Consider the following 23,797-nt stretch of genomic DNA (forward strand, 5'->3'; position numbering starts at 1 on the left):
GCCTGATACTAAATATTGCAAGACTGAGATTATTATATATCTGTGTAGGTAGATAATTATAAAATAAAAATAATTTCACAAATCCTTCATAGTAATACTACTTGTGATAGATTTAAGGATGAATACATTCCATTAAAGGATGGAATTCTTCCTTTTTTTCAAATATTTCATTTAATTGAGGTTGAAAGTTTGTATTTCCTATCATCAAAATTGACTGCAAATGTGCATCTGTTAATCATAGACGCAATTCTGTTTATCATAGACGCGGGCCATAGTTTGCCGAATCCTAAGCTAAATAGAGCGATAGAGATGCGAAAGAAGAGTGTTTCAGATTATGGTGTTTTTCACTTAATTTACAATTCAGACATTTTGCTATTTAAACACGTTCTATATTGAAATATAGTAAACGTAGATAAAATTTATGGCTACATTGTTATAGATTGTAACTGCTTTCATAAGTGATAGGTGCATCGCTTGGGTTATCGCTGACCTATAATACATCATGTGTACTAGACGCGATAATTACGTATTGATTAATGATACTGGGAAATCTTCCCTGATAATATTTTCTTAGAGAAAGTATCAATTCGCTCAAAGTCTTCTGTGAATCACTGAAACACGTGTTACATGTATTATTTGAGAAGTTTTATAATTAATGCGATAGTAATTTATACATATTTCATTCTGTTGCAAACTGAGTATCATTAATGGACGTATTGCAAAATAGCTTTAGCGTTTAATTTAGAGTTCTAATTGTGAGATGATTATTGCAATATTACTTCTGTTGTTCCGTAATTCTTTGGGACAAATTCAGTTAATCAAATTCAAACCACTCGAGATTGAAGTACAGCCAATCAAATTCTAGATAGTCAAATTTAAATATTCAGCTTTAAAATTTAAATTCAACCAATCAAATTCAAACTATTTGAGATTTAAGTTCAGCCAATGAAATTCAACGAACTCGAATTTAAATATTCAAATTTTGAAATTTAAACTTGGCCAATGAAATTCAAGGAACTCAAATTTAAATATTCGAATTCTAAAATTTAAGTTCAGCCAATCAAATTCTAAATACTCAAGTTTTAATATTCGAATTTCATAATTTAAATTCAGCCAATCAAATTCAAGATACGCAAATTTAAATAATCGAATTCTAAAATTTAAATTCAGCTAATCCAATTCAAACTAATCGAGATTTAAGTTCAGCCAATCAAATTCAAACTATTCCAGATTTAAGTTCAGCCAATCAAATTCAAACTATTCCAGATTTAAGTTCAGCCAATCAAATTCTAGATACTCAAATTTAAATATTCGGATTTTCAAATTTAAATTCAGCCAATAAAATTCAAGACAGTTAAATTTAAATATTCGAATTCTAGAATTTTAATTCAGCCAATCCAAGCTTTTGAAATTTAAATTCAGCCAATCAAATTAAAACTACTCAAGATTTAAGTTCAGCCAATCAACTTCAAGATACTCACATTTAAAAATTTAAATTCCGCCAATCAAATTCAAACAATAATTTCTGAAAATTCATTTTATCATGAAAAGTGTTAATCTGTTCATCATTTTGTGACAAATTTCAGAGCCGAGAAATCTAAATACTTCTGCTGAAACAATTTACACTATTTTTTCGAACTACAAGTAGTATGAAATAAATTTCAATTAAAACAAACGATCATCAAATGACTGTAACGACGCTCAAGGCGACATAACCTGTAAAATTCCTGAAAATATTCCAACGATTGAACGCAAACAGAATTTTCAAGATACTCAAACAACCAGTACATATACATTTTGAATCGAAACGAATGATCACAAACGGTTCTAACAATTCCCCCGAAATTGACGCGAAACGAGAATTTCATTGGAAACGGGAAAATGGAACTTCTTCAACAGGCGAGAAACGTAGGCCAATAAGTAGCTGATTTTCACGGTGAAACAGAAATCGATACCGTATGGCCTGCGGCCGAGTTTTTAATCATGATGCACGTTGAAGAGGATCGCCCGGTGCTGCTATTTGTTCTACACGTTTTCAAAGGGAAACTGATTAATTTCAATGAGCACGAGTGCGCGATATCGAAGTTAATACGTGATAAAGTACACGTTTATTAGCCGCTGGATGAACTTTTTAATCGTCAGAGCAAAGTGCATGTGTACACGAGAATTATTTAAAATCGCTTTGACCATTTTGATGAATCCCACGAGAAGCTAACTTCTTTCTCCCTTTTTTCTTTTTTTTTTTTCAGGGAAAAATTTCGAAAAATTTTCGCTGCACGATTGAAAAAACATTTTCCATTTCCCGTTTGTTCTCCTACGTTTGATCGTTTAACATCTCTCCGTGGAAAATGAAAATTTCCCAGAGAAACTTTTAATCTGATTGCAGTTTTAAGTTTGAATCGCGAAATAGGTAGTAATTTTTTTCCAGAGTCAAATATTCACTTTGAAGATTTAAGGGGAGCAGAGATTTCATACATACGCGGTTTTAATATTAACGAAATTATTTGTTTTACGTGAATTCGACGGATATAATCCTTTTACTTCGCGAAGGAATATGTAATGCTCAATTTTTCGTTGCATCAGAGCTCGACGAGTACGAGCTACGCAAAGAATGTTAAAATACGAACGATTTACGCTCGTTGATTATCAATATTGCAAATTAATCGAAAGAATTTTCACTCGCTGAAATTTACATATTGATTAATTAAAAGTGCGAAATTATTAAATAAATTGATATTACGGGAAATTTAACGGCGGGCATTTTTCCAAAATCGAATTTCACGGTTTATAACGTCGCTGCGTTATCACTATTATTCCGTGAAAATGATTAAACATCACTAATAATTTGGATAGTTAATATCGGAGAATTTAATAACTTTGTGTTTTTCAAGTAAGTGAACGAATAATAATTACGATATAATTTGTATTGTTAAATACAACGGCAGTGATTATTGGTAATTTGTGTACTATTATAATAACGTTCTAAATATACTGAAAGCAATGTTACAGCTTTCTAATTAACGATAGTTACAAATAAATTTTTCAGATCCAAATTAGTTTGTTGAAATGTGAATGTTCGATGTAGAAATTTTTTAAGATGTAATATAGTAATTTTATAGATGTAACAATAAGCTTACATTAAAAAATAGTATGTTGATCTTGTTAAGAATTTTGTGAAAGATTTTTTACTGGATTTAGAATTATCTTAATGGATGATACATTTTATACGTCGCTAAATTGTTTACGTAAGGTTATAATCTTGCATGAAAGAAACTTCAATTAAAATAAATTGCTCGAAAGCGACTTCACTTGATGACTAGATTAAGTTGACTATAAAATAAATGTTTTTTCTGAAGTACCGTTCAAATTTTCTTTCTTCAATTCGAAACTCTTCAAAATAAGATGTTTTGCATATTGATACACATTCTACGGTATTACTTTCCTTTATTAAAAAAATTCTCTCCATAAACCTTTAAACCTTTGCAGTTTTCTTCAATTCGAAACTCTTCAAAACGAAACATTCTGCACATTAATATGCATTCTACAATATTACTTTCCTTTATTAAAAAAATCCTCTTCATAAACCTTTAAAAACTACAAAGTATTTCCTTCAAATTTTCTTTCTTTGATTCGAAGCCTTTCAAAACGAGGCATTCTGCACATCAATATGCATTCCACAATATTACTTTCCTCTATTTAAAAAGTTCTCTCCATAAGCCTTTAAAAACTACAAAAAACATTTTCTCCAAATTTTCTTTCCTCAATTCGAAGCCCCTCAAAAGGAAACATTCCGTACGTTAACCCCTTAACCTATGATTTCTTTTCTGACTACGCATCTAAGCGTCAGCCATTTTCTGTTTTAGTACCGTATCAGGTAACAAAAACTAATCTGCCACAGATTAATTACATTTAGCAATCGTCAGTCCTACAAATTCAAACGAAAATTAGGATTACTATTAATTTTTCTTACTAATACAACTATTTTTCTTACATCTTCGCCGGAATCTCTGCCACGAGTCTGACACGTTGTCATATGTTAAGGGGTTAATATGCATTCGACAGTATTACTTTCCTCTATTAAAATATTCTCTCCATAAACCTTTAAAAACCACAAAAAATATTTCCTCCAAATTTTCTATCCTCAATTCGAAGCCCTTGAAAAGGAAATATTCCGCATGTTAACCCCTTAACCTATGATTTCTTTTCTGACTACGCATCTAAGCGTCAGCCATTTTCTATTTCAGTACTGTATCAGGTAACAAAAACTAATCTGCCACAGACTAACTGCATTTAGCAATCGTCAGTCCTACAAATTCAAACGAAAATTAGGATTACTATTAATTTTTCTTACTAATACAACTATTTTTCTGACATCTTTGCCAGAATCTCTGCCACGAGTCTGACACGTTGTCATATGTTAAGGGGTTAATATACATTCGACAGTATTACTTTCCTCTATTCAAAAAATTCTCTCCATAAACCTCTATTAAAAAAGTTCTCACCATAAACCTTTAAAAACCACAAAACATATTTCCTCCAAATTTCCTTTCTTCAGTTCAAAGCCTTTCAAAACGAGACATTCCGCACATTAATATGCATTCTGAAATATTACTTTCCTCTACCAAAAAGATCCTCATAAAAACACGTGTTCCACTATCGCCGGTTTCAATTACAAGTGCAATTCTCGATTGATCAGTCTGCACAGTTAAACAACGTCTAGAATTTCCTCGCAATCTCCTATTTCCTCTTATGGGGGCGTTTCGTTACCGATCGAAATTTTTCCAGAACGTATCGAATCCTTCGCGCGCGTAGCAAACCGAACTCGGCTAAAAGATAAGTACGCATTCCGTATGCCGGTCCGCGTGAACAACGCGATAAATAAACAGTCCAATGTTCCTAACTGTTCTCTCCATACACCGGTTATACAGTAACAATGTCTTTATTTTCGTTTCTCTTTACTTTGCCACCGCCACTGCGGCGCGCCGCGAAACTGCTTAGCAAAGAGGCAAGGAAGGAAGGGTTGTTCGTTTGATCGTAAAACAGGCGGGGAAATTTCGGGGAAACATTCTTTCCACCTCTCTATTCGACTCGGCTGAAAGCTACGATGCTTACTATCCCGTTAGTTTTACGCTTCTGGAACGAACTGTATTTTCGTTCCCTGAGAAATGTATTCTCGCGTGACTACTCTCTATCTGCTCGATATATCCTCTCCGGCTCTTCTTTCCTTCTTCGCTCATGTCGTTTTCGTTGAGAATTTAATCTCGTATCGATTCCTTCCTTGACTTCTCGCCTATCTAGCGTAGAGCCAGTTTCGCTGGATCATCTATTATTTACGCCGTCGTTACATCAGGGAACACTGGTCCCTTAACGACGATTAAAAATCGACGAGCGGTAATTAGGGGGCTGATGGATGGCCCGAGTGCATGATTAGTAGATCTAAGTGGTATCAGGAGTTTAAGCTGAAAAATTGAGGGTGCCTATTTAAGGAGAGCGGCGAGAATATTGGGGGAATATTGGTGATAATTTTGAATGATTGAAATTCAGTTTTGGGGAACATATCGGTAAGTGAATGTGACTGATAGCGATTAACCCTTTCATTACTATTTGAAGACGTTTTAAAAATTTGCTCGCACTACGCACTTCCATCGTAATTCAATATTTAATTTTATCCTTTACGCAGTTCCATCTTAATTTAATTAACCGAATTTTAAAACGGTACGACCAAGATAAGAAATTCTACAGCCGTGGTTAAAAATTTACCGTCAGTCATCCACGTTACGCATTAAAATCTGCCGTAGTGGAAGGGTTAACAGCACCTTTCTTTTTTTTTTTTAATCCAGTATAAAAGTGATTGGATAAGAATATTAGTAATACTTTTGAACGATTACAATTGAGTTTTAGGGAACATATCGGTTGGTAAATGTAACTGGTAGCGAATAACTCTTTCACCGTGGCAGATTTTAGTATGCAACGCGCGTGACAGACGGTAGATGTCCATCGTGACCGCAGAATCTCTTGTTTTGGTATTTAAAAATTTTGTTAAATTAAAGTGGAAGCACGTGAAGGACCAAAATTAAGTGTTACAAGGTAAAAGCGTGCCAAAAGTCGTTAACAGCACAGTGCGAAGAAATTTACCATTGCCATATAAAAAGTGAAGGCGACCTTGATATTTTGTTGCAAGGAAAGTATTTTTGTAATTTTTATTTTTAGAATTTATCAACGATCGAGCACCGATTAATTTCTTATCTTAACATTTTTGTCAGACTACTGAAAGTGTGTTAAACATCGTGGCGACTGATTTTACACTGAACACCTTGTACATGTATCTATCTTAATCATGATATCAATCTCGTTTAATTGCTATCTAACATTCGACTCCACAAATCATAAAAGATAATTCGACAGATAATTAAATAAACACCGGAATAACAAGTAAATACATACAGGATGTCCAGGATGTCACCACGATTTTTCAGGCACCTCTGATAAAAATAAAAGATCATCAATGCTCAATCCTCAAAAAATTTCAAAATTAAAAATTTCGAAAATACTCTTTTTTCCATGAAAAATCAGGATCACCTTCATTTCCTTAAACGACACTGTGTAACCTTTTCTCCGTAGAACTGCAAATGACATCGAGACGAATTCAACGTATATTGATTAACAACCGACGATTTTCTATTTCAAACATGTTTTTCTCACACTATCAAAAGCGCCTGAAAAATCGCCACGATCGTTGCTCTGAACACCCAGCAGACAAACGATTAACAGCACCCCGAGACAATAGTTCTCGAAGTTAAGTAGCATGTGATTGCAATGCAGCTCGTGTTGAGAAAATTTGCAATTTAAAACGCGTAACATTGAAACAACAACATGACTGACATTGTTTTATATTATCGGTACAGCTAATTTATCTATAATGAGACTGGAACAAACGGATATACATACACTGGTTGACTTGTCAACCGTGTCCAAGTTTTGCTCCGCGATCATGTTGACATTATACTACAAGGTGACGACAATGTAATATTATATGAAACGAGTTCAGGGATATCGATAAAAGTGGCGTGAATTCCGCAGAGCACGTTTGAAAATCACAAAATCGTTTACGATCGAGTGGCCGGGGCTCGGTCCACTTGGCATCTAATTGCTATGCAGCAACGACAATCAGGGCTGCGCTGCTCGGCAAAGCTATCGCATTTGAATAATCTCTTCGCTTATAGGGAACGCTAAATTCTAACAGTAAGTGTTTTGATAGCGTCAACAAGTAGGTGAATAGCGAACAGTGGAAGAAAAAAATAAGGATCTATTGTAACGTGTGTGATAAAGCGAGAAGATTAAGAGCTTGAGAGAGAATCGATTGGCTTAGAAATATACCTTTAACTCGAATTGAGGGATGTTTTCGACGCGAAACGTGTTATTTTTTTTTTTGAAATCATCTTTATTTGTGTTAGAGAGAAGTAATAATCGAACGCTTGGGAGACGATTTCTCGAATGAAATAGAGCTACGTATTCGAAACTTTTCTCTATGTGCGCACGATAAGCAAACGTAAGGTAAGATGAAAGTTCTGAATTTCTGTCCGCGAGTGAAACTCGAGTAGAAGTAATGTATATTGAAGAATTAAGGGAACAGAGAAGTATAAAGTTGAAATTCTGTTCATGAAAAGCCAAAGATTATCCAGATAAATTTTTCATCAAGAATAACGAATCAGACGTTTCGGTTAAAACTCCAACTCAAATAAAAGAATTACCAGGACTTTTAATTGAAACTATAGACGTATATAGTTTCTCTCTTCCAGGTGAATGATAGATGGGATATAAGCAAGTTTTCAGCGAGCATGTGTGCCTCGGGGAACGTTTCGTCTAATACAGCGATTAATTACCTTAAACAAACTGTAAAATTTCTGAGTGCTTGCAGAACAAACGTTTTGATCATTCTTTAGGTGGGAACTGCGAGATTGGTATATTTTTCTGGTTTAAATTGCGAGATCATTTGCATTGCTCGATTTTACATTTCTTTAGTAAGTGAATCGGTATTTTACTAAAAACATTTTTTAAAATAGTACGGTAGAGGATGTTGGAAAGAATATTATAGACAGAGCAATCAGCTCGCCTTTCTTTTTGTTCGTTTCAATACTGTAGCAGCAGCAAATGTCTTTATGTTAATTCCAGGGATAGCTAAGGTTCTCGTTATCACGCTGTAAAACCTACAAACATTTACATACCTCTACTTCTTACATCCCTTCCTATCTAACACCTTCTCTAATCTCACAGAAAAAGAAGCTCCAGGCAGCCGAAAACCGTCTTATCTGCTCCCTGTACCATAATCCAAACCACCTCGTCAAACCTACACACACGAGGATACCTGCATGCTCAGTTCTGCACCGACCAGGCAATAAACGAATCACGCAGCAAATCTATCTCTCCTCCCCGTTCTCTCCCCTAAAACAGTACGCTTGCAGTAGCAACGGTGTACTCCCAGGCCGGCAGCTGTTCTCTTTCCACAGGTCCTCGGCAGTTTATTTCCCCGTGAACCCCTATCCAGCTATTCGTCTACATTTCCCTGGCTCGTTCCCTAGCGGCAGCGTTCGACATTTTTTCTTTGACCTGGTCGTCATCTGGAGAGGGCAGTTCCGAAGGGAACTGAAGGGTGAGAGAGAGAGAGGAGAGGCAGAGAGAGAAGGAGAGGGAGAGACTGAGGGAGAGATAGAGAGAGAGGGAGAGACAGAGGGAGAGATAGAGAGAGAGGGAGAGACAGAGGGAGAGGGAGAGACAGAGGGAGAGATAGAGAGAAAGGGAGAGACAAAGGGGGAAGGAGAGACAGAGAGAGAGAGGGAGAGACAGAGGGAGAGATAGAGAGACAGAGGGAGAGACAGAGGGAGAGACAGAGAGAGAGGGAGAGAGAGAGAGAAAGGGAGAGACAGGGGGAGAGACAGAGAGAGAGAGGGAGAGACAGAGAGAAAGGGAGAGACAGAGAGAGAGAGGGAGAGATAGAGAGAAAGGGAGAGACAGAGGGAGAGACAGAAAGGGAGAGAGAAAGAGAGACACAGAGAGAGAGAGAGAGGTTAGTTTGGTGGAGGACCTTCAGCAGCCAGATGAACGTAGGACGAGGCAGACGACGAAGGGTGGAGGTGGGACGTAGGTTGTCCGAGCAATCGGCGGGATAGTCCGGAGCCGCGATTTGGCAGCGATCCACCGACGGCTCTCCGGGCTGGACCGCAGCCAACTTTCCTCGGCCGGATAGGGATTTCAGTTCGGTGTGCGGCGACAATATTCTACGTTTATACGAGAACCAGCAGCCTGCCTGTCTCTCCCCTTGCCTGTCTCCCCTTCGTCTCGTCGACGTGTCCCCCGTCCACACGGGTTCGTTCGATCCTGCGGGTCGGTGGTGCACGGTAGCGGCCATTGTGTTCCGCACTCGAAGCTGCTGGTTCATTTCGTCGCTGCTCCATAGGCAGCCCAGGCGACTTATCGAGTGACGAAGTATATAGGAGGGCGCGAGCGAGCGCGCGCGGACCCTGAAAACCGCTGAACGTGCCCGGTGAATACCTGGTTGGCAGCGGTGCACACCGAGACGGAGAGACGGCGACGGTGATTCCGAGCGTGATCGCGAAATTGATGGAAAGGAGGAGGGAAAATGCGAACCGCGCTGCGGGAACCCGATCGTTCGATGCGTCTCTTCCTTATAAGGGTAGTTGGGCAAACTGAAAATTAAAAGGAATTTGAAACTTTGCAGATATGGAGTTCGAGCGACCATAATAACGATACCATTTTTTGTTTCGGTGATGAAACGGTCCTGAAGCGTGAAAACACTCCCTCAAAGAAATTGTGAGGAATGATATTTAAAAAAGATTTTTTTTTTATTTTAGAACTCCTTACAATCAATTCCGCATTGGGAATTGTAAGTAGGTTTCGTGACTTTACTTTGCCGTGAAAGAAACTTTAATGGTTGTTACGAGGCTAGGTATTAGTTGCTAAATCTGGCTACCAGGTTTAACAGCGTGGCGTAAGATGTGGAAAAAAAAAGTTAAATTCAAAATTGTATGATTTTTGATGTCCTACATTGTGGCGGTACAAAATTTTCGAAAAAAGAATGGCGAGGGTAAAGTTTGAAAAAATAAAAAGTTTTTTCAAAATTCCTTTCCATCACAATACAGGACATTCAACTTCTTTCCCATATTCTTCCGTAAATATTCAAAAAATTCAGATTCGTGGAGGTAAATTTCGAAAACAATATTTTTCCAAAATTTCTTACCCCCACTATGTAGGACATCAAAAACCATACAATTTTCAATTTAACTTCTTTTCCATATCTTGCACGATTTCGTAAATATTCACGATAATATGAAACCTCACTTTTTTTGAGGTTAGGTGCACTTTCATCCCCAAGACCGTTTCATTCCCAAAAAAAATGGTTTCGTCATTAGCGCCATTTGGACTACATTTCTGCAAAGTTTCAAATTTTCTTCAACTTTCGGGTTGCCTAACTTCTCTTGTTAGTTCATGTTACTAAAATGGCTCCCTTTGATGAAGGTTGATCTCTTAACCACGAAGATGCTCTTCTCTTCGTTTGATCCGAACAGCAGAATTTCAATGGATCTATTTTTTCTACTACTTCTGTTGCCTGCTTTTCTCCTGCTCGGTTGTTTTTCATCGAACGTCTTTGCGGTAGATTTCAATGGACACTCTAGCTTAGTCTTTGGAGATTTATGGAAGGGTTTCATCGGTTTTTATTTCATCCATTTTTCTTCGCCTTTTTATGGTTTCGTTTTGATTTGATACTTCTCGAGTAACTTTCAGCGATGCTTCTTTTCTTCACTTTCTCCCGCATTGTCCTTTCTTTTACGATTGAAGATATTTAATTAAAGGCTAATTAGCCCAGTAACATTTCTGAAGAATAAATTACAGCATTTTTCGTACATGCAATTTTATTTTGTAAATAAATACCGCACGTATTGTGTAGTGATATTTCGAAGTTAATATAATCTGCTTTTCTCCCCGATGCAGAAGTAAAAGTTCATTATAACGATTGTAAAATGTGCAAACTTCATTACTTTATAATGAAACGTTAAAATTCGCGTCTGCGTTATATACGTGTTTACGACAGCGTATTTTATACAATACCATCGACGTTCGCCAAGAGCTCGTTAAAAGAGAAACAAAATACCTATCGATGTATCGGACGTCTAGTGGCATCTCTTCATATACCTCCCGAAATTTTCATATCAATATTGAAACGTGTTTTACTCTTATTTACAAACTCGCAGCCAATTGAATTTTATTCTATAAAAGAGGTGTTAGGCGATTTTAAAATAAACAAAAACATTAAAAAAACTCACCGAAAAATCTACTCTAACTTTTCTTCCGCTCTTTCCCGAATTTTAATTAAAAGTTCACATTTTTCTCCATCAATTCACGAAAATAAACAGGAAAAAAAAATACCGAAATACTTCATCTACGTCGATACAGGCTAGTATCGAAGCTCAATTCGAAATATGCTTGAAAAGCATCGCTGGAAATAAAATCAATCCCTCTTCATCATCTTCGAACGTTAAAGAGAACGCAAAATCCGTTTCGATTTGTTTTTGTTTTTTTTTTTTCAATCATTTATCTCCACCGATTCGCATCTCCTTCAATTAAACACAACGTAACGCTTACAGTTTAACCGTTCGCGTACAATACGTTGACCGGTGTTTGCAACAAATTCACCGGTTCTCTCCCGTTCGATTAACTCTTGACCTCTTTCAGACTTCGGAAATTCGTTGATTAAAAACTTTGTTTATGACACGAGATATCCGCGCGAGTGGCTATCAAAAATGAAAGCTCCGCGCCGCGCGTTCTCGCCGCTTATCCGGTTCGTCGGGCTCTTCGTTCGCGCGGTAATACTCCCAGGGATACGTCCACCCTAACGTTCTCTCCTCCGTGATACCGCGCGGGCCGATATCTGACGAGGGCCAAGCTCTCCTCCTCCGTCGCTCTTTGCCGATGGACATTCGCCTACTTGTGCACTTATGACATCAGCTCGATGATCGCGGAATCTGTTTTAACCGAATCATCTGATAGAGTTGCAACGGAGTAGGAAATTCTATACTGTGATTAGCAATCGTAGCACTTTGCGCTTGTCGAAGTTAGATAAGGAGGTGTGAGGGTGGTATTTTTTTTAATGTGAGGGTGAAAGGCAATCGATTTACGGTTTTTTCGGTTTTGTCGCGAGTGGGCGCTTTTAGAATCTATTGCTGAGGGGAGATGATTTTTTGGTCCAAATAGATGGCTTCTTTTTTTGGATCCTTTATGTTTTCGTGTTTTTGTAGATTTTTGTTGTACGATTGGTATTATGAATGATGCTCGTGGTTTGATTGGTTGAGAAGTGTTAAGTGATAAGAATTACTGATGGTCTTGAAAGTAGTGAAGGAGAGTAATTAAATAGTGCTTTGTAGAATTCAAGTGCGAAGAAGAGAGTTCTGTTTTTAATTGTCTGGTTCACAAAAATTCGATAAAATCGATCCTTGTTAAGCTATTGATTTTATAGTGTTGGACAGAAGTTATTTCGAATAACGGATAAATTTGAATTACTCGTTATTCGCGAATAACGAATGAATAAATTCAAATTACTCGTTATTCACGAATTAATTATTCGTGAGTAACGAATAAATCGAATTTATTTGACAACTTATTCGAATAACGAATAAATCGAATTTATTCGATAATTTATTCGAATAACGAATAAATCGAATTTATTGGATAATTTATTCGAATAAAGAATAAATCGAATATATTCAATAATTTATTCGAATAAGGAATAAATCGAATATATTCATTATTCGCGAATGAGGAATGAATAAATTCAAGTTACTCGTTATTCACCAATGAATAAATTCGGATTACTCGTTATTCACGAATGAATAAATTCGAATTACTCGTTATTCACCAATGAATAAATTCGAATTTATTTGATAATTTATTCGAATAACGAATAAATCGAATTTATTCGATAACTTATTCGAATAAGGAATAAATCGAATATATTCATTATTCGCGAATGAGGAATGAATAAATTCAAGTTACTCGTTATTCACCAATGAATAAATTCGAATTATGTGTGAATACCGAAGAAATCGAATTCATTCGATAATTTATTCGAATAACCAATAAATCGAATTTATTCGTCAACTTTTATTCATTACTCGACGTTTTCAAATGAAAGAGTCGAACAAACTTCCTTCTCCAGTGAATTTTACTTATAATTGATTTAAGTATCACTCTTCTCTCAAACATCTTATCAGGAACCTTGTGGAAGCAAGGTACATTAACCATAATAGCGAAAGAGAAGAATCTTTCAACGAGAGCTGAAGAAGGTACTGGTAAGTTAAACTTTATGAACGAATGAACGAACAACGAATATAATTTTATTCGTTATTCGAATAAAAATGGATTCGAACAACACCGAACACTGTTATCCTCTGAAATAGGTGCCTCACGCGACAGTTTCTCCTTCCACACGCCTAAAGTTCGATCCATTCAGAATTTCAAAAGAAAACGAAACTCGTCGGTTCGTTAATCGAATCGGACAATCACGTAGCAAAGAGAAGAATCGTTCGATTGTTATTCGCGTGGCGCAGCAGAAATATATTAGAGGTTTGGGGAAGCCCCATAAAACGCGGCCCGTGGAATGATAATGTAATAAGTGGTGGTGATAAGGAAAACTAGTTTGGCCGGACGAGGAGAGCTCGCCGAAGGAAATCGGTGGGTCAGCAATGTAAAATCGCTGAGCAGAAGCGAAGACGGAAAAAGAGCAAAGGGGATAGAGGAGGAGGAGGATGAGGAGAGTGTAATGGATATTGGACCAGGTCCGTGTGCCGGCCCAGCCAACGAATCAAATCATTTGCTCGTCACCTTATCGTTAAGTCATAATTGCGCGACGTGATTCGATCGTTTCGTGAGTTTTTCTTTGGCGAGATAAGGGACCTCCGGGTTCAATACGATCGACGCGATAAAACGCGCGCGAGCGAGCGAGCGAGCGAGAAAAAGAATTACGCGAGCAACGTTGATACACAGCTAGATAACGGCCTGAGAGAAAGAGAGATCAAGCTGAATGGATTTCTAGTAAGCCCCGTAAGGAATATCGAAGGCACCTTATCTACGACGATATTTGTAACCTACCCAGCCCTCCCTCGATCCTTAGCCAATTTACGTTGCACTCTCTGGAAATTGCCAGCAGCAATTACTCAGACGTATTGACTTAAGAATGGAGAGTTCAGTGGTAGTAACGTCTACACCATGGAGAAAGTGTTTGTCGATGGTTGCAATTATACATGTTACGGTAACGTTCTTTAATAGAACTGGAAGGATCGCACGGGTCGAAAATGACCCATTGGCATATTTCCAAAAGTGAAATTTTATGTAAATGAAATGTGATTGAAAAGTGGTCAAAAATGACCCATTAGTAACTTTCCAAGTGTGAATTTTTATGCAAATAAAAGGTGATTGGAAAAGTGGTCAAAATGATCCATTAGCGACTTTCCGAAGGTGAATCTTTATGCAAACAAGATGTGATTGAAAAATGGTCAAAATGACGCATTGACAAATTTCCCAAAAGTGAAATTTTATGTAATTAAAATGTAATTGAAAAGTGGTCAAAGTGGCCAATTAGCAATTTCCCAAAAGCGAATTTTTACGTAATTAACTTGTGACTGAAAAATTAGATTCATATCGACGCACATAGAAGTATACATGCAGAAAAGAATATTGAAAAGTTGCAAACGATAATACTCATTGCTATCGAGCGATCTCATCTTTTGGGAGGGAAAGTTGCTAATGGGTCATTTGTGACCCAGCCAATTTTTCTAGCGTTAAACGAACTGTGGACGGTTTCGTAAATGTAATATAGGAATTTTATGCTCGTTGTGTACCCTTTTTCTCGCTAATGGTACCGAGTAATACAGAAGCATAATGAAAATTCTAAACTCCAGTTACATTCTACATGTATCGTAAACGGGACACAAAATTGGAGAGCATGATCCTTGGGAGTTGTTAGACAATTTGGACCTTGGACTTCAGCCTAATTAGTCTATACATACATTCACCCATGCTTTTAGCCAAAATTTCATCTCTATTTAGAGATTATACCAGCAGACATTTGCACTTACGAGGACCATTCTGGCTTCTCCGTATATAAATTGCACGAATAAAACTGTTAGCTCTTTTGAAACAAGATTTCAACCGTTCTATTTCCACTAATTTATAATATACAAATTATATCTACGTTTAATTGCAATATATAAACAACTTACACGATGAAAGTGTTACAGAAACCATTCGCTAAAGTATTGCGTTAGTCTTTGTACACTATCGGCCAAGTGATTGGAATCACTGTTCATTGAAAGTTACACAAGAATTTCTAAAAAAAGTTAGCAATTTTAAGAATTTTTTAAGGAACTTTTTGTCATTCAAATTAATCGAAATCAAGTGGTTCTCACAACAGAAATTTCAGGTTTATAAAGAATTAGTAGCAGATTCAATATCGATGTAAATTGACAGGTGATTCCAAACTTTTGCCCGGTAGTGTATTTCCAAAACTACGGTCATATTTTTCCCCGCTCCCTCGAAGCGGCGAAAGCAGTTTCGAAAATATGATCAACAAAAACCGTGTCCAAAAAGAGTCACTTTCGAACAGACATTTCACACAAAAGACAATTCTATGGGTATCAAAGCGTGAAATTGTAAAATAACCGCTGTCCCAAAGGTTTACGACAAGCGAACAGTGATTTTTTTTATTTTTCCACCGTTAGAGAAACGTTACTCCTATCAATTTTTCCCAATTTTTAACTCACCTCGACTTGCACGGGCTATTCTCCAAGTTCTATACTCCCTACAAATACGAACCAATAGAAACAGTCTGCAAAATTCTTCCGAACGAAGCGAATAGATTCGAAACGATGCTTTGTATAATAACAGAATTTAATAAATTCGCGATCATCTGTTTTGTGCGTTTAGTGGCGGATTTCGGGTGTCATTCACTGGGAGCTGATAGAAAATGGTCGTATCATTGACGCAGAACTCTATTTATCCTAATTTGATCGTGTTTGGGCAAAACTTAACACTTTGCACTCGAGTGGCAACTGAGAAGCGACATTATGTTTTACTGTTTGGTAAATAATTCAAATAAATAAAAAAAGAACGTATTATAATTCAAATATATCAGTCAATATACATATGGTATGATTTTTTAGCAAATGCTAAATATCAATTTTGAAGGTGATAGGCTATAATGAGAGGATCTTCGAGTGCAAAGGGTTAACCCTTTGAGCGCTATGGACACATATGTAGTTACAATTATCTCTATTTGAGATGAATACGTGTGTATTCCTTAGCTACCTATGAATAATACACGTGTGTTATTTAATTTGGTGCAAAGGAATTACAGGTCACACTAGCAAAAATGTATTTCGTCCGAAGCGATCGCAATCCAGTTCATACGTAGAGCTTCGACAGGGAGTATTCAGCACTCAAAGGGTTAAACAGAATTCGTTTCGTCAACTCTTACGAAAAGGGATTATTCAGCAACAGGACAACGCTCGTCCGCATATTTCACGTCGAACGCTGCAGAAAATTGACGAATTGGGCTGAGAGCGTCTAATTCATCCACCATATAGCCCAGACATTGCTCCCAGTGATTATCACTTATTTAGGTCGCTATAGCATTCCTTGGCTGGAACATTTGGTTCCGAATTTGTGAACGTCAAAACGCTCCTGTCCACTATTTTTTATCAAAAATAACAAGCTTCTACTACCGCGTAGGAATTGAAAAATTGCCCTAAATATGGCAAAAGATTCTTAAATCAAACGGGGTTAACCGTCTAATTTCACTAAATAATTTTTTCCAAGAAAACGCGAAGATCGCGAACTCGATCGCCAACCGAATAAACGAAAAACACTTTGCTCCCAAAACTTCCATTCAAACTACCCCGCGGAAAATTAAGTTGGCGTGCGTATAAGGGCCAGTTAATTCCTACAAAAGCGTAGATGCATCAAACACCAAACGGGAGAATAAAATTCCTCGATTTTCCCCCGTGACCAGCGGGAGAGAAAAAAAATTCCGCTCTCCACGTGGGTCTTTTGCAAGGAGACAGTTTGTTTGTAAAATTGGCCCGATCCCACGTATACACTCGATATGTGTGCAAGGTAGTACACACCGGTTAGGCCAACCCCTCTGTCCAGTACACAAGGAGCGTAGAGAGTGCACTCGACGAGGGTCTCGACAAACGTCATAGCACGGCGAACTTACGGGTACACGTCTATGTATACACACATAGTGTGTGTGTGTGTGTGTGTGTGTGTAGATGCAAGCATACTCACGTATTTCATTGAAATAGAAAGGGTATTCGCCGGGCACGGAACAGTTGAGCCTCGCTTTCAGGAAGCTCGTCCATCTGTCGCTGAACGCATGAGGTCCGCCCTTGTCGTGCTGGCACACTCTACCGACTCGCGAGTACACCGCCTAAAACACAAATGCGCTCAGAGCTTTCGAACAATTGCCTCCTTCGATTCTTTCCTTGCTCTCGCCGCGTCTTATTTCAACCTGCGTCGCGTATGTACGGCGTTGAGTTTCGTCGCTTCGCCGGAGGAGAGGAGAGCGGGAAGAATGAAAGGGAAACTCAACGGGCGTAAAAATTTCGCGGGGTAGAATATCGACGATGGTTTTGGGAAAAAATCTGACCCAACGTTCACTACGTGGATTTTTAGGGAGTGTTTTTTGCAAATTTTTGTGGGGATGGATAAGTTTCTTTTGGGGGCTGAAATGTGGTTGATTTTTGTGAGGGATTGAGAGGTAAATTAGTTGGCCGATTGGTTTCGTTCTATTTTTAGGGCAGAAGAGGGGAATCGGAAAGTGAAAATTGGAGAAATTTGGCGTCTGCGTGCAATGGAGTAAAATGTTTTTTTTTTCTGGCATGATTTGGTCAAAAAAAATTTCGGTTTGTTGATATCTTTTGGGATCGTAGTTCTGGGGTCGTGAGGGTTTTTTGGAGAAAGGAAAAATTGCGGCGATGGCGAAAGTTGAAAAAAAAAAGGGTCGTGATTTTCAAAAATGGTTCAATTTTTTTAAAATCTTGTTTAGAATATGTGCACGAACGATGAAGTTAATCAATAGTAAGAATTTCGAGTTCACTTTGTACTTAAAATATTTTCACATGACCATTCAAACTATGTAAAAAAATCGAGAAACGTAAGTTATGACCTCTTAAGCTATTTTTGCAGGAATCTAACTTATCGAGAGCAAGTAATTGAAAGTAATCGAATTCCTACAATACATGCAAAACACCTTTCTTTCATCAAATTAGCGCAAATTATAAAATTACAAAAAAACATTGAATTCGTTCTTAGCGAAAATGCGTTTCTCAAAGTTCTATCGTCGCTTAACCCCTTAACCTATGATTTCTTTTCTGACTACGCATCTAAGCGTCGGCCATTTTCTATTTCAGTACTGCATCAGGTAACAAAAGCTACTCTGTTACAAATTAACTACATTCAGTAATCCTCAGTGTTAGAAATTAAAACGAACGTTAGGATTACAATTAATTCTTCTTACTAATATAACTAATTCCGTCGCATCTTCACCAGAATCTCTGCCACGAGGCTGATTCGTTGTTACAGGTTAAAGGGTTAAAGGATTCGAAGGGTCTGAAGTGTTTCCCAAACTTACCTTGCCGCAGTTCATGTACTCGACAGCTGTTTCTCGGTAGAAGAAGAAGACGTAATCTTCGTACGCGAACGAGCTGACGAAATTCGGTCCTGTAACAATAAAATAAAAAATTTATCCCAAAATAACTTTCTCCGCTATTTTCCTACATTCCTTCTATTTTTTCGCTCGATAGCCTTTAGTTCAGTACGCAAAGGGAATTATAGATTCACTTCGGCCTCGTCGATAGAACTTCCAATAACTTGGTAATTTCCAAAGAACAGACTGTATGATGAATTGCCGGGGCGGGAGGCGCCGCGTGGAGAAATTGCGATCGATCAAAAATTCCGGTAGATAGCCTCTAAACGGATTACATAATTTATACAAAACTTGCCGCGCGAATTAAATGAGAAAGGGCGACAAAATAGAAGGGAGAGAAAAAAGAGGAAGAAAGAAGAAGGGGTGAGTGGTAGGGTGGACACACAAATTGCAGCGTGTAATTTATGCAAAGCTTCTTACATCGTTTAAGCATCGTCCATTCTATACGAGCCGTGAGAATAGCAAACACAATGCGACACGATAACATTTCACGTGCAACGATGTGTCGTAAAATTTTATACGGACGCGGCGCGATAGAAAGATACGAGAATTCAAAAAATCGCGCGGAAATTACCGATCGTTCTATCGCCGATGGTTTCCCAAGTGTGATCGTTAAAATGTCGATTAAATAGATATCGAATATTTCAATTACCAGAGGCAGCTCTAGGACCGATAGTTTGTGCAAAAATCGTTTTTCACTTTTGAAATTCAATATTAGTTGCAACGATGTATGTTTTTTTTTTTTCAGTTTGTTCGTGTTAAAGGAATTGCGGTTTCGCTGCATGTGTATGTTATGACTATTTTTTGATGCATTTTTCATTGATTGAGCGTGAGATCGTGTTTTTTTTTTTTTTAAAGGGACTAATGGGTTCATTCAGTTATTGGTTTTTTGTACTTTTGAATTGGGAGAGTTAAGTAAATAGTAACTAATTAATTATTTCGGATGGAGGAAAAGAATTTGAGAAAAGAGAAATTTAATTCGATAGCTTTAATATTGTTTCTTTAAGAAATGATCTTAAGGATACTGTAGGTATTACAAGTTAATTAGAGTAATCGATATCTCCCCTGTTCCTTAGAACCGGGAATATTAATGACTCGGACGTGCAGTGGAAAATAATTAATCAATCAAAATTAAGACGTTGACTGAGTAAATAAATTATTATTTTAATAAGATACTTTTAGAAACTATTTATTTAGAACGCATTTTAAATGAGTTTAAAAATACAGAAAATTGAAAATGAAATGTTCCCTATATTATTGTGTAAAATTTGTAATATAAATTTATCTATTAGTCCGTACATATCTTGACTAAAAGCGTTCGTTTTCTGGACATTATTAAATAAATAAATGAAAGGAAAGAATCAAAATATTCCAGTCACAATAAACGTGACCGCGTTAAAATATAATTTCGTGTAAAAGTACAATTATAAAATTACAAGGAGAATAAAGAAGTTACAACTGAACGATCAATTTGCAAAAATAAAACAATTATCTTCCTAAACAACTGAAATTTTTACTTTTTAAAATAACCAAAAACTAAAATTTAGGATACAGAAGGAAACGTGCGAAAACAGACTTTTATCTAAAATTTACTCGACTTCTCTTATATTCATTTAGCCCTATTCAAATACACAATGCGTAAGAGCAACAAGGGAAATTCGGCTGAAATGAATTTAGAAACACGGTAAATCCAGAGAGTGTAGGAAAATGGACCGCGTGGTACAGGAGCGCAAAGCGCGTCACGTTGGCTGGGTTTAACGCGCGAATATTCTAATGTAATTAGCGTGACTTCCATTACCGTTCAGTTGATTCAGATCCGAGCGCTCGGTGCGGATCTTCTCCCTGTGAATTAGCGGCTCGCCACCAGAGAAGTCGGCCACTGTCGCGGCGTACAGCTGCCCCTCTGAAACATGCATAAACGCTCGGCTGTCGGTCAAGTCAGATTTTAACGTTTGCCAGTTAAACGAGTAGATTCGTGTCTATAGAAGACAGTAAAGGAGTACTGTTAAAGATACCCCATGCAGCTGATTTCCAACATTCCGTTTAGTGTCACGTTGGAAATCGCTCGTGAAATGTGCCGGAACGCTTGTATCTCTGGGCAATTATATACCGGGTGTCCCAAAAAAATTTTTCGACTAAACTTCGTCGGTATATTCTACGGCTGTAGATGAGAGAAAAATGTCCTATGAACATGGGTCGTTTGAAGCTTCGTTAAGAAGTTACAACAGAAATACGAAGGTAATTGCAGTACTTCCTATTTCGTATTATCGTTGTAACTTTTTAATTAAGCTTCGAACGACCTACGTTCATAGAACATTTTTTTCTCATCTGTAGCCATAGAAGATACTGGCGAAGTTTGGTCCGAAACAATTGTGACACCCGGTATATAATATTAGCAATTAAAGAGCACTAAATTTCACCGGCGGAACAGCCGTGTACACGTGTGTTCTTCCTGTACATTTCATCTGTGGAGATTATGGATGCGAGTGCAGCTTGTCATCAGCCGACACGTAATCCAAGATACCGAGTGTCAGCCTATACAAATTGCGCCACCTGTTAATAGATGGGTCGTGGGAGGTACCGGGCTAGAGTGAATATATGACGTTAACAGGATATTTTGATGTCTCTTATGGTAAATTATAAAGGAATTATAAAGAGTAATGATTTTGCCGCGTTTAACGTTATTACTTTGTTCCTTCATCGTTAATGTCTGTCTGAACCATAATCTTGCAATGAAAATATCATGGAGGCTGGTTATGCTTTTTAAATTTCAATCTTTTTTCAGTCTTTATTTATTATCATTTCAAATGTCCACTTATATTGCTTTTCATTTACACGCTTTAGTAGCAATAGATGGAAAATTTATGAAAAAGCTAATTGAAAATAGCTAAAATAGGGAGAACGGTTTGGTAACTTTAGACATGTTAAAGGAATTATTCGCTGGTGGAGTTAATGATCCGTGAAAACTGCGAAATTTTAATCAATACCAGTTTTGAAATGTGATATTTTTTGTTCGATATTAATTAATTTATAGTAACTCTACCTTCAGAATTGAGAAACGAATACGTACCAGAATAGTTTAACAATATTCCTCAATACAGCTGGCAAAATCTTAATAGAAACCTTTTACATTAAAAAATTTTGATTTACGATTTATCATATTTTTAGTTAAAAAATTCCTACAAATGAAAGGAATATTATGCATCAATCTGAATAAAAAAATGTTGAAATTAAATTACGATAATGTACCAAAGTATTCGATTGTCATTCTTCAATTAAATGCAAAATAATTATATATCGTTATTATGCTTCCTAAATTAGAATTTCACTTTAAACGTACACAGATCACAATAAAAGTACCAGAAGAAATATCGATGCAAGAATTATTCAACATAAAAACACAGTGTTCAATTTCTATTTTCCATAAAAATCCTATTTTGCACCTTCAATTATTTGAATTGATGCTGTTATACATAAAAAGCTCTACAGTTAATAAAGCATATTTACATAAAGCCAGAAAGAAAAAAAAAATACCTTTCTTTTTCATATGATAATTTCTCGCAAAGATCATAATCGTCGACCGGTTTCCCCTTCAGCGTCGTTGAATTCTCGAACGTCAAGGCCGGTCTCTGATAACTGTCCACTGGCGTTAGATAACTGATAACGCGCAGCCACAGCAGCCACGATGTTACGGAATTTATCGGGAGTGGTTTAATTATAAACACGCCTTGAAAGGCGTATTAATTAACCGGTCACCGCGCGCGATTAGATCAAGAATCGGTGATTTCCCGCAGCGGACGGTTGGAAAACAGGATCCAAGTATACAAATTTTCCGCGCCGGCTGCTGCATCGAAGCGAAGGAAAGCTGGAAAGCCGGGGGTCTTTGTGCCGGAGAGTGCTAACTAGATTGGCCTTCGGTGCAAAGACTTCTTCCTTCTAGAAACTATGAACTTGATTGGCTTTGTTATTGCTCAGGTTCCGTGGAAACTTGGCTAATGACGTGATACTGCTAGTTTAACAACAGATCAAACGTGACTGAAGGAACGTTGCACGCGTAGTATCAATAGGATTACTATAAAGGACCGAAACTGATGATCGAACACGGTGTAAAAGTGACATTAATTTTTTGACGTAGTAAATTGTATTAGCGTGGTAGATTTTTTTGATGAAATGGAAGCTAGAACGTCTTTGACATTTGCATAGGTAAGTTGCAGTCAAAGGTCTTAATCAGAGTACTGTGGCAATCTGCTCTAACAGGTGTGAAATTCAAGCTACAATTCACGTGAAAGCTTCGAGTGAATTATTTCAATATTATTTTTTGCTAAAGTTGTTCATTTATTATTCAAAAATTTTTTCACACTTTTCTATACTTGATTATTGGCAAAAGTGATTGCCTCTTTCTATGTAGTTTCGAGAGGCACAGGATTAGGGTTGTAAAAGAGAAAGTGGAGGTTGACAGGGACAAAAGTTAGGCTCACTGTGAAAATCCTCGATGACACATAAGATCCATCGATAGATTAACCATTTTTAATTAAAAAGTCCCAAAATAGCAGAAGTGTATGATAGGAGAGAAAGAGTTTCTTCTTGCACATAGAGTCGTCAGAATGTTATAAACATAGAGTGGCAGATAGAGTAGGCGTGTTGTGGATAGAGTTGAACTATTCCAAGAATCGTCAGAGTGTTGGCGATAGAGTATCGCAGAGAGCGCTGTATAAGTCATTCAAAAGCTGTCTAACTTCCCTTACAGTTGAAAGAGAAGCTTTGCAGTTGTAAGTTATGTTAAATTATCATATTCCATCAAAGCATCCTTACAAACCATCACACAAAAACAAGAGTACATACACGGCATCGTTCATCCATCTCAAACAGAACTCCAAGAAAAATCCTCAGAAGCCTCTATACTATGTTCAATATGAGAGTAACCTCGCTTCGCGCATGGGACGTGCCTAAGGCAGGGCTAGAACCACTAGAACGTCCAAACCCCCTCTTAACCGCCTACGTTTTCCTCCGTCTTACCCTCTG

General features: G+C 37.3%; 1 protein-coding gene across 1 annotated transcript in view; it reads right to left on the reverse strand.

Annotated features, from left to right (window-relative positions):
- Window positions 1-23,797, reverse strand: part of LOC108570536 (semaphorin-1A-like) — a 112,256-nt gene that overhangs the window by 40,581 nt on the left and 47,878 nt on the right. The window contains exons 2-4 of the mRNA XM_017932408.1: window positions 20,574-20,678; window positions 18,701-18,789; window positions 17,356-17,497 (exon numbers count right to left, since the gene is read on the reverse strand). Of these exons, the coding sequence (XP_017787897.1) occupies window positions 17,356-17,497; window positions 18,701-18,789; window positions 20,574-20,678 (336 nt within the window). The remainder of the gene's footprint in view (window positions 1-17,355; window positions 17,498-18,700; window positions 18,790-20,573; window positions 20,679-23,797) is intronic.

Source organism: Habropoda laboriosa, unplaced genomic scaffold (assembly GCF_001263275.1).
Source record: "Habropoda laboriosa isolate 0110345459 unplaced genomic scaffold, ASM126327v1 scaffold61, whole genome shotgun sequence".
Classification (NCBI taxonomy): Eukaryota; Metazoa; Arthropoda; class Insecta; order Hymenoptera; family Apidae; genus Habropoda; species Habropoda laboriosa.